At 48.9% G+C, this 12149-nt stretch overlaps 1 protein-coding gene across 2 annotated transcripts in view; it reads left to right on the forward strand.

The window, feature by feature from the left end:
* The first annotated feature begins 864 nt into the window (after positions 1 to 864).
* Positions 865 to 12149, forward strand: part of DGKH (diacylglycerol kinase eta) — a 166762-nt gene continuing 155477 nt past the window's right edge. The window contains exons 1-2 of one of the 2 annotated variants that reach the window (XM_086611813.1): positions 865 to 921; positions 8480 to 8662. In XM_086611813.1, the coding sequence (XP_086467939.1) occupies positions 865 to 921; positions 8480 to 8662 (240 nt within the window). Of the gene's footprint in view, positions 922 to 8479; positions 8663 to 12149 lie in introns of those variants that run through there. The other variant, XM_086611823.1, reaches the window with a different exon arrangement.

The following is a 12149-nucleotide window of genomic DNA, read 5'->3' on the forward strand; positions in this document are numbered from 1 at the left end:
TGTCTTGAGGTACATGTGGGACCACCTGGCCTCTCTGTGGGAGAAAGAGGCTGCCCGAAAGTGGTTAAACCGTCCAGTACTGTGCTCTCAGAGGACAAAGGGCTGCCTCAGAACCAGGACGCCGACCTTGACGCCTCCCGGCCCTCATAGAGGGCTCGGCTTGGAGCAGAGCGGTGCGAGGGGTGCGTGCTCCTCCCAGGACACCCGGCCGGGCCCGTCGGGGCCGCAGACCCCGCTCTCCGCCCCCGCACCGAGCCGGCAGGGCCGGTCCGGGCTGACGGAGAGAGATGGGGGCACAACCCCGGCGGGGCAGGAGCGGCTCCCGGCGCCCCGAGGGGAGCTCCTCTCCCCCCGCATCCTCGCCCGCCGGCCTCGCCGCGCCGCCGACAGCCGAAGCGGCTGTAAACCGGCTTACGTCCAAGGCGATTTGCCCGTAATCCATTGGGCTTCCCGGGGCGGGGAGGGGAGGGGGTGCGGGTGTGTACGGCGCCCGGGGAGCCCCCGGGGCGGCGCCGCGGGCGGGGGGCGGCGGGGGCGGGCTCCGCGCCGTGCACCGGAGGACACGGCGGCGGCGATGATGTGAGCGGCGCGGCAGCTGCAGGCCGCCTCCCCCGGGAGCCGGGGCTGAGCCCGGTGGCCGTGGGAGGGAGAGGAGCCGGGCGGGGAGGGAGGAGGGGGCCTGGACAGGGCCGGGGGAGAAAAAGGGAGGAGCGGGGCCGAGGGTGGGGGGGAGGAAGAGCGGCGCCGGGGAAGCGCTGCCAGCCGGAGGAGCGGCAGCGGCGGGAGGGAGGTGCAGCCCGGCGTAACCTGCTCCGGTGCCCGTCGGCGCTCTCCCCGCAGAGGTAGGGGACCTGCTGCGGGGGGATGGAGGAGCATGGGTACCCTTCCTATAGCGTCCGCAGCCCCGCCTGGGAGGAACTGGTAGGTACATGCGTGCCTGGCAGTTGCACAGGCATTTCCTACCCTTTTTCCTGGCTGTATTGTTCAGCCGGGGGTCGGGCTGTCATCCTTATCGGTGTTTCCCCCCACCCCTTCCCTTCTTCCGACCCCGTTCCGCGCCAGAGCCCGGCCGCCGGCTCTCTCCCCACGGGGAGCGGGAAGGGGGAGGGGGGTGGGCTGGGAGTATTTCGCCCCCGCTGTGTCCGGCCATTTGCTGTCGGGCTCATCCCTCTGGGGGACGGGGAGTTCATTGCCCTTTCTGAGTTTCACTGCCCGGGTGGAAAGCCTGTGATTAGCACCGAGAGCCTTGCCTCCAACTTTGCCGCGGGCGGGGTTGGATGTCGATACCGTTAAACGCCTTCTCTTAGCAGAGCAAAAGCAACGTTGGGAGGCAGTTTCCAGAAAGAGACACTTTTTTTCCTTTTTTCCTCCTCTTCTTTTCTGTAGCCGGGCTGGGAATCGCTCCCGTCGCGGCGGCAAAGAGGGCCGGGACTGGGGTACTCCGCTGGCACCCTGCTTTGTGGGATGCGGGGAAAGTTGGGTGCCTTTCGGCTGCTACGAAAAGGAGGGGGTTGCCCAGACTGGCCGGGAGGAAAGCTGCGGTGCGGTGGCTTTGCCGTTTGTTTAAGCGACTCGGAGACCCTCCTTCCAATTGAAGGAAGTCATGTCACGGGCATCCTCAGCAGGCGATAAAATCAGATTTCCCTTTTCAGTGCCGTCTGGTCCCGCCGTTGGGCTTTTCTCCATTGTGCAAATACACATCAGGCAGGGAAGGCTAAAAATAGTCTTTGGGTAGCTGCTTGGGAGATTTCAGGCTATCAGAGAGGTCAAGGCTAGGCTGTCTCTGGCCCTGAACTTGGTGAGGTGACGTGAAGCACGGACCCGTGCCACTGCCAAGATCCCCTTTAAATGGCTGTGCCATGTTTTGCTACCTCGTCGTGTTGGTCCAGGGCCCCCGGTTTTACTTTTAAACCCAGTTTTAAAGAGCAGCCCGGGGAGAGCCACACTTTGCCTGGCACAGTGTGCTCCCTCCCAGGAGAGCAGCAGCCCAGCCCTGGAGATACCTGTGGTGAACTAAGTTCACCTCCTTCCCTGTTAGGATTTGTAGCCCTCCCAAATACATTTTTACTCGCCTTATTTTTGTTGTGAAGTTGAACATCCCCCTTCACTGCCCTCTGCAGTCCTCAAACCCCGAAGCTGCTGCTGGAGATGCAGCTGTGATAGGGAAAACAGCTGTATGCATGTTCCGGTAACATGGAGCTGACACCGAAAGGATCAGGCAAGGGAAACCCGAGGTTTCTGCCTGGAGAGACGACGACATCATAGGAGGAAGGCGGCAACGCCGATTCCCGCGAACGCGTTATCCTGTTAAACAGTGACATTTGAATTGGCTGCCGTCATCTCAAACTCAGCTGAAACTCGGGAGGCAGATGGATTGCAGCCCCTCCACTTGGAAATGCGGGAGTCCTGGCTGAATGAAGCATCCAGACCCGTTTCATTCTGCATGCAGGGCTCAGATAAACAAGGAGCACATATCTTTTTTTTTTTTTTTTTTTTTCCCCCCTCCGTCTCCCCCTCCCCCAGTAAGGGACAGGATTTGGGTCATGTTTATCATTTAATTGCTGCATTTGTTAAAGATTACATCCATGAGTGCAGTTCTAAGGTTAACCACTGCACTGATTTCCTTTACAAGACTGTAATTTCAGCTAAACTGCTTCATCTTTTGCCTGGTAACCTGCTAGTAAAATACATCGTCTTTGTGGCAAAAGCCACATGGTTCTTTGTATCTGCTCGTGAGCAGGCTTTTTATTATAATGTGGGCAAAGGGAGATTTAGGTGAAGAACTTAATGATGAGGGGAAAAAAAAAAGTGCCCAGACCTCTCCCTCCCTCTCAAAACACAGAAAAAAAAGCAGTAGAAGAAACTATTTATTGCATGTTTTGAATCTGTGCAAGTTAATTATCTGTGCAAATTGTCAGAAGGCATTGGGAAGTGCTGTTCCTATAGCTGTTCAGAGAAATAACTGATGGACATCAAATGGAGCCACAACTCCTCCTTTGCCTGTCGGATGGACTTTTCTGTGTGGAATTTCAAATTTCTATAAAATCCTTTCCTTAATTCACAGCTCACTTTTGGATGGAAAACCTCCTCCTGACTCCAGTAACAGTTGCATTAGACCCTCCATGATGGAGCTAAATAAAAGTAACAGAAAATGTAAGGCTCATCCTGCATTCTTCCAAGAGAGATTTGGTGGCTTCATACTCAAAATATACATAAAATATGTCTTAAAAAGTTCTAGACCCCACTTTCATATTTTATGTGAGACCTGAGTCTTGACTTTACCTTCCCCTTGAAATGCATAGATGGATCCTTAGATATTTGCAAAGTGACTCTTTATTTTGATGACCTCCACTGGTTTACACCTTTTCACTCTGAAGCATACAACACGTTTTTGTAACCTACAGCTTACAGGATTGCCTCAGCTACTCCCAAAACAACCACAAGCAATGTAGTTACTCTCTTTACCAGTGGTATGCACACATTTTGTTATATTTTGGCTTCCCCTTCGGTAAGTAAGGAAGCCAAGAAAGAATAACATCGCTAACTTGATCTGCAGAGGGAGTTCAGACAGGCAGATGTGAAATTAATTTGCTCAGTGTGGGAGCCTAGTTAAAAACTATAGTTATCGCTAACCACCAAAATTAGGAAAAATTCAATAAAATCTTTTAAATGTGATGAATAATGCATTGTTAACCTGACACATATACCACTATTCATCCGGATCCCCTCAGAACAACTTTTTGAGGTGGAGGAAAAGAAAGCATTAACCTTCAGTTTATAGATGTCAAAGTGATTTAGAGAAAAAGAGGTAAATACACTTGTTACGAAGGGAATCAGTATCAGAGCTGGAATAATTTATGTTCCTGGAATCAAATAATGCATTAATCTGCATTATAATCTCCAGCGCAGCTAGAGTGCATGTGTATTTGGATTATTTTTCTATGTTGCATGTGCATTTTAGCAACATGTACTCTATTATCGGGACTGGATGTGGTCGAGTTAAAACATTCTCACAGTGCATGCATGTACCCAGCGCTTTGGGATTCTTTGACTATAAAGGGCAGATCATCAGCTGATACCAATTGCTGTAGCACAAATGATGTCAGCGGAGCTGTTTTGTATCAGTTGAGCATCTCCCTTTAAATGCCAACCTTTCTTTACGCTTTTCACCAGTCTTCCCGTGCTTCCATTAGGGAATTTAAGGCAATTACTAAGAAGCATGAAATTGAATGTGTTAAATGAAAGACATAGCTCATGGAAATATTGTGTATGTTTTTAATGGCCGCATACAGCCCCATATTCTTCAAGAGCCTGACTTGCAGAAGTCTAATGGTACCAGTTGTACCACCGTATTTATAGCTGTATTTACTGAGCTAAAATGTGCTATTCAGTATTTCACATATTGAGTCTGAGATTGACCACCTGGGAGAATTTCAGTGGTGAGATGAAGGGATGGAAGTCAAGTTGCAGTCCTTATTGAGGTGAAGTTTCATGGCTATCTTAGGCAGTTTTACCTGGGTAAAGGCTGGAACTGGACCCTGACCATCTATTAATACCTCTGACAAGCAGAACAAGAGGAAACGGTGAGATCTTTAAAGCTGTCTTTGTGTGTGGACAACGTATATGTTTGTAGAAACAACCTTCTACGCTAACATGAATTAATAACTTGGGTACTTTCAGCAACGCTTAACACTTGCTTGGCTTCTCCGTTTTGAAGAACTCTGTACATGGTAGCTGACTATCGACTTTAGAGCCTGTAATTTTACAGATTCTACTATGTACTTTGAAGGAACCATATTCTCATTGAAATGTACTCATGGGACATTTCCTATCATCTGCAGATTTAGGTCATTACTACTAAAATCTTCACATTAAATGATCTGAGAGAACATTCCTAGTACTTCATTTTTTTTTAAATAGCACTCTGAAGTTTATCAAGATACGATGAAAGAGACTAGCTTGGAAGTGAAAGGCTGGTGCATTCTCTCTTTGTAAGCCAGTTTATGTGTTTGGGAAGTCAGGAGAAGATCACAATGGGGTAGCCCACATGATGCCCTTTGCATGATGCTGAAAGTGTGCCGAAGCTAGGGCTGATAGTTAAGCTCTGAAGGTGAAGAGAAGTTGAAGAATTGTATTTGTGCCCCATTTCACCTACAGATAGTCTTTTACTGGCTGTTATGCATTTGAGATGAAATCTAGTGAAGGAAATCTGAGCTGTCTATACAGGTATCTAAGGAGCTCTCCAGCTCCTCTGCTGGCATTATAATAGCCACCGGATGTCAGGGGAACCGTTATATTTAAAACTCAAATTACTAACTTGTTTCTATTTTTCCATGTAATATATGATGAAGCAACATGTTTACATCCATTGCTAAATAGTCCAATGGTTTATAAAATTCAAGACGAGTTTTTAAATTAGCTTGCAGCGTAACCAATTGTGAAAGTGGTTTGAAAAGAAACCAGATTAACGTCTTGCTCTGGAAGATACTGGTGCTCTGTGTTTATTATTCCAAAACTTCAGTGGAAGGCTGGTTTGGGAAATACACTTTAATCACCTTCTGGTATTAGGATCAAGGTCTAAATATGTGAGGAACAACCAACCAGATGATGATTTATTAAAAAAAAACCCTCGAAACACCCAAAGGTACAAATTTAGGATCATCAATAGAGTCAACTTCATGACTTCCCTGAGTTCAAACGTCCTAATCTCAAATTATACACTTGACTCAATATGCTGTCTTTGTGTGCCTTTCCCCCCTCGCTGTCTCATCTCTCCTTCTCATCTGAATTTGGAAAGGTCTTTTCTGCGAGTGAAACGTCGACTTGTAAACGGTTTGCACGTAACTTTGCACAGGATCGTTGTCCTGTGGCACAAATACATGGCAGGCACGTGCACCAGTATTTTGAATGCTTTTTTTAGTACGGGAACAAATCTCGCAGTAACTAGTGTTGTTCAGCTAGCGCTGTTTAATTCCATTGAATTAAATGGAGTTGGTCAGTCTTGCCGGTGTTCTGTTAGCACTAAGCGTTCCTCAGATGGCAGTCACAATTACATGTTAGCATTAATTAGCAAACTCTGTCTTGTCTTCTGGCAACGTTCAATTGTCACTTACCTTCCAAAGGTTCAAGGGACTAGAGCAAGATGTCTTCTGGCGTAATTTGCTAGTCCTGAAATTAAGGTGGCGAAGAGGAAGAAAGGAGGATGGGAAGAATGAGTGTCCATAAACTTTGCTCTCAACCTCTCTTTCTTCCCAGCCATGCCCTACATTAATTCACTGTGCAGCAGTACATACTGGCGCTTGCCCAAGTTTGATCCGTGTTTTTGAAAAAGGAGAACCCTCTCTGAGGTGAAGAGACAAGACAGAGTAATCCCTTAGTTTCACAATTAGCCTGTGAGGAAAAGGGACTATATAGATTTCATAGATTTCATATATTTTCTAGGTTGGAAAAGACCTTAGAGATCATCCAGTCCAACTGTCCCTAATCTCCCATTAAACCACATCCCTACGTAGTTCATCCACCTTTTTCTTAAACACATCCAGGGATGGGGACTCAACCACCTCCCTGGGCAGCCTGTTCCAGTGGCTGACAACCCTTTCAGAGAAGAAATACTTTCTAACATCCAACCTGAATCTCCCCTGACTAAGCTTATACCCATTTCCTCTTGTCCTATCACCCATCACTAATGTAAAGAGCCCTTCCCCCACCTCCCCACCATCCCTTCTCAAGTATTTGTAGGCCGTAGAGAGAGAGAGAGAACTTCGTCTATTTTGAGATGTGGTATTAATGGTAGGATTTAGGCCCTATTATTATTCTAATAGGTAATACGATCAAAATTCCTTTTAAATATAACTTTATAGAAATTTTGACTTTTTTAATGTAATGTTTGACATTTTTTTAAATATAACTTAAATATTAGAAGTGATCCTATGTGGAGGAGGGTGGTAAAATCACATTTGAATTACCTGATGCAGTAACACAGAACTAAGCCACATGACCTGCAAGGCTTCATGGCAATATTGCATTTCCCCTACGACAAATAAGTCCCAATAAAAGAAATGGGATACCCTGGATTATACGAAATTAAGATCACAGCAAGATGTCAGCAGCATAGGATAGGTTATACACGATAGGTTTGGTTTTGTTTCTCATTAACTGCTTTGTATTTAGGTACTGTGACATTATATTAGTATATTAAGAGATGTCAGTTCCCTTTCTAGAAATATAAATAGAATTGTGGGCATATAGAAGCCACAAGTATTGATTGCTTTCTTATGTTTAATCCGGTCCGTGCAGCTAGGAGTTGTGTGTTTTATTTAGTATTGCTGTGACTTAAATGCTTATTTTGAACACTGACTACGTACAAGCCACAACAATTTCGGAGTCCCACAATTCAGAACATGTGGTGACATTTCGAGATTGTGTGAGCTGCCAGATCTGAGATTAAAAGGGAAAACTGACCCTTTCTTTTCCCAAAAGTAAAGGCTCCTCTTTTACAAAGACAAAAATGAATAGAATAATGAGAAAATTAATAGGAGGAAAAAAACGGAAAGCAATGTATGCATTTGCCAAAACTGTCCAGTGCTTTGACGCTGATGGATACCACGGGATTGACTGGTTGGAGGCACAGATAAGGAACCCATTGCATTAGATGCTGTCCATCCAGTCCCAAGGAAGACAACCTGTGCTCCCAAGGGAGAGCGACCCAGTCCCCAGCCATGACCGGAGAGCAGGTGGGAAGGCCACCCGCGTTCAGAGCCAGATGGTTTTGCTGTGCTTGCGTGAAACGTTTCAAAAGTGCCTTTCCACCTCCCGGCGAGGGTCACCTGGTTCTGTAAACCACGCGGTGGTGTTTAGCGACGGGCGCGCAGGGAAGGTGCTCAGGTGCCGCTCCTCTGCCACTGCCTCGTCCCACCTCCCGCACCGCGCGGGCGCGGCGGGACGCGCGGGGAAGCCCAGGCAGGTGCGGGGGGCGCCGGGGGTCCTCCCCCCACCCGCCTTCGCCTGTTTCGTCCCCCCGGACTCACCCCGGCGCTCACCTGCGGCGCGGCTCCCTCGGGGCGGCACCGGCACCCGCCGCCGCTCGGCGCCCCCTGCAGCCGGCGGCCGCTCCCGGCGGCTCCCCGGCGGCAGGGGCGCAGGGGGCCGGGCCCGTCCGCCCCGGCTCCGCCCGCCGGCGGGTGGCGGCGCCCCAGCCCCGCTGCGAGCGGGGAGCGGCGCCCGCCGTGGCCGGGCCGGGGCGGGGGCGCGGCCCTTTCTCGTCAAAGGGGGCGGCGGAAGATGGCGGCCGGGCGGTCCGCTGCGCTCCGCCAGCGCCCGGCTTCGTCCTCGCCGCCATCGCGTCCGTCTCCTCCCCTCCGCACCGCCTCTTTCCCCACCCTCCCGCACCGCCTCCTCCTCCGCCTCCTCCTCCTCCCCGGGGAGGGGAGCGGCAGCGGCTGCCCTGGCTGAGCCGGGCTCGTGTGCTCTCTCTCGGCAGGAGTCCGGGAAGATGGCCGGGGCCGAGGCGGGGATGAGCGGCGTCGGGATCCCGCAGCAGCCCCAGCCCCAACCCCCGGCTGCGGCGGGGCCGGCGGACGAGTCGTCGGACAGCGAAGGGGAGCACGAGGGCCCCCAGAAACTCATCCGGAAAGTGTCCACCTCGGGCCAGATCCGCAGCAAGGTAAGGGGGGCAGGAGCCGGCGAGCCCCGCTGCCTCCGGGGCAAGTTTCTCCATCCTCGTCGAAGAGCGGGGCTAGCGCGGAGCCGAGGGCGGCCGCTGCATCCCGTCCGCATCCCCGGGAGCAGCGGCGAGGGGTGGGGGGGGGGGTGGTGGTGGTGGTGGTGAGGCAGCCGTGCCTCTTCCTTCCTTCCCTCTCCCCTCCTCCCGTCCAGCTGTTGCGTCCACATCTGTCCCCGGCTGGCAGGAAGAGCCCCCCGGGGCGGCGGGGCTCTGCGGGGCCAGAGGGGAAGCCGCCTGCCCCGGCGACCGACAACCGCCCTGCCCTGCCCGGCGTCCTGGGTGTGGGGGAAGCGGCGGGCTGCCTCCCTCCGGCTCCTCTTCCTCGGCGGCGGGCACCGCTGCCGCGGGGATCCCGCCCTGCCTCCCCACAGGGCGGGTGGGCTGTTTCAGCCAGCCTTTCCTTCCCCTCCTCTCCGTCTTCTTCACCCGCGGCCCCGGGAGCGCCGCCGGAGCGGCGGGCGGCGGGCAGCGGCAGGCGGGGAGCCCGCGGTGGCACGTCGGGCTCCCGTTTGGGAGCGGGAGTGCCGCGGAGGAGGGAAGCGCGGTTGGCACGTTGAAAGGCACCTCGGCGGGACGGGAGGAAACTTCTATACGTCCTCGCTCGTGGGGCTGGGTGCGTGAAGCGGCTGTCAAAATTTCAGGTTAATGCGTTTTTTTTTTCTGGGGCTGGCTCGGGCTGCCGAAGTTATCCCGGTGGAATTAACTCTTTGATGGACGGTGTAGTTGCATCGTGTTTTTTCCTGTAAGATCAACTTCAGCAAGCATGCGTTTAAAAGTACAAAAAAAAACCCAGGACTTGACCTGTTTTCTGTGTAGAAGGATCCCATGACTTTCTACAAAGCGTGGTCTGCATTCAGTGATGGGGTCTGCACAGAACTCCGTTGGGGAGAGCCTGTGGGTGCGGTGACGTCAAGATCAGGGTTTTTACTGTAAGCAACTGTTTTGAGGAGCAAAGTGAGTCCATGCAGGCCCAGACAGATCACACTTACGGTTTGATTTCTGCGCAATAGGTCATGTGTTGTTGTTTCCTTTACAGAGCACCCATTAAAGTTAGTAAGGAGCCCTTTGTGGAGTCCTGTCGGATTGTTGCTGTTCTTCCCTTGAGCTTTCGCTTTACACGCTACATCCAAAGGGCAGCCACCTTTACACAGAAAACATTGAGTGTTAAACAGTAGCATTATCCCATTACGCGAGGTGGAAAGCAATATTTTTTCCCCTGAAACCTCCTGAACACAACGTATCATCCCATTTTATTGCTAAATGTTAGTTTTGCATTTGCAGACATTAGGCCTGGCTGAAGGGTTACTATAGTAAATAACATACAAATATTGCATCGTGTTGAAAACATAATCCTACGCAGGCTTTGAGCTTTAACACCAGTTCTGTGTGGTGGTCTTCAAAATGTTTTAAAAGTGACAGAGTGTGATGCTGTATTAGTTGTAGTGGTCTTCAGTGTATTCCAGGGTTTGCTCTCTTAGTTGATAGATGTGTGAGGAAAGCATGTGGATTATGAACGTTATTGAAACAGGTTTGTGAGCATGAGATCTCAGCCAGTTCTTACGATCTGTTAGGGGTTGGTGGGATGTTCCGTATCTGAGGGCTGAGAATGAATGCAAAGCTGGGATCGCCTGAAGTTCTAAGACAGCCTTACGAGTGATGCTTTTGCTTATCTTAGTTTGCATCTTGGTTCTATTTATGTGAATCAGATATATATAGGAAAAACTGACTGCTGACATGACTGGAGTCATAAAATGTTGCAATTTACTATAATATTCAACCCTGAATATAAACATCTTTCTTTCCATTTAATTAAAAGTGATATATCTTTGTTAAAGATGAGACTCATGTTAAATAATTCAGTAGCACTTTATTTTATAACTCACAATGCATTATTTAAAAGTAGCTATATTTAGACAGACAACTCCCATTTAGTTTAAGGGTGTTGTATGTTTGCTGTTGTAGTAGTTGGTGATCAGTGGTTACATGAAACCACTAGAGCAAGGAACATCAGGGAGCTGCTCTTTTACCGGGCTAGTCCCTTTCATTCAAATTAGATTTCTTAAGCTTCACTTACTTAGTGAATGTGTTTGTAAGCAAAGGTTTTAATTAAATGGATTGGGTTTGTCTTACAGCTAAGAATAGACTTTTGAAAGAACTCGAAACATGTATATTACATTTATCATTGGTGCTTGTGGGCCGTTTAACGCTGTGCTATTTTTCTCCCGAGGTTGCTTATATACTCACTTGAAGCATTTCAGCAACGTGGTATTGATTCCTTAGCTCAGAACTATACCCAAAAGTCTTTGCTGGTAATTGTTTTTATTTTACTTAAGGAAAATGTTATTTTTAGATGTTTTCATACAGTTGATCGTTTGTGAAAGCTACCATATGGTGATACTTTGAAGACAGTATCATTTAGGAGTGGATTTTTTTTAAACGTGTGTATAGTAAGATTTAGCAACTGTATGTATAGGAGCAAACCCCTCTTGCTAGCACAAACATAAGTAAAGATTTTTAACACTTGTAGTACTCAAAGGGAGTTTTTAAGCTTTGCCCTCTTCTTCCTAAATAAATGCAATTAATTCTTTGGCTGTGGACAGGGGGTGAAAAACAGAATAAGAAAATGAAAAAAAAAACCCACCAAAGAGTATTGGCAGATGTAATTACTCTGAGCTTCATTGCTTGTTTGTGATAACGCTAATCATATGCTCATATTTCTACTTAGAAGTCTATTGTCCAGTTTTACCATATCTTGCCCATGTTGAATAGCAATGTCCTCTGCAAACTGCTTGCTTGATTTCAGTAGAACTACTTTTACAGTAAATCACTACGAGAAGCGGATGGGTGATAGGGCTGAACGTGTATGTAACTTCTACTATGGGTGTATTTTTAGTTTATGCATATGCATTCCTTATGTTTTTAGAGTACTTTAATGGCATGTCTGTGTCAAAATACGGCCATTATTAATTTCCCCAAACAGAAAACTTGAAGATTGACATGTTTTGGTGTCTGCAAACCTAAGGAGGAGAGAACAAGTTGCAGCGCAAAGGACTAAACTGTTCTTTGGGCCAACAGCTTGTTTGCACCTAGGAGCTGTTTGCTCAAGCCCCATACTTGGTCATAGAGTGATGCTGTGGCAGTAGATGTCTTTGAGGAGTCAGGACCAAAATTAATTAGTACTTCTGTGAGATTAGAGCCAGCATCTTTAAACCTCATCCTTGAAGCTGTTGCATCTGCGGAGCTTGTATGTTCCCTGGAAGAAATCCAAGGGAATAAACAGGTGGCAGGTATCCTGAGCAGTTTTGAGCTGAAATCCCCAACGGAGAGAGTTGAAACAATTCTTGACTTCACGATGTCTACTTGCGATTTCCACAACTCTGGGAGACCTGAATGTTTAGTACGTAAAAAATATTGTGGTAAAAAATGT

This window comes from Tauraco erythrolophus, chromosome 1, assembly GCF_009769465.1.
Source record: "Tauraco erythrolophus isolate bTauEry1 chromosome 1, bTauEry1.pri, whole genome shotgun sequence".
In the NCBI taxonomy this organism is placed as follows: domain Eukaryota; kingdom Metazoa; phylum Chordata; class Aves; order Musophagiformes; family Musophagidae; genus Tauraco; species Tauraco erythrolophus.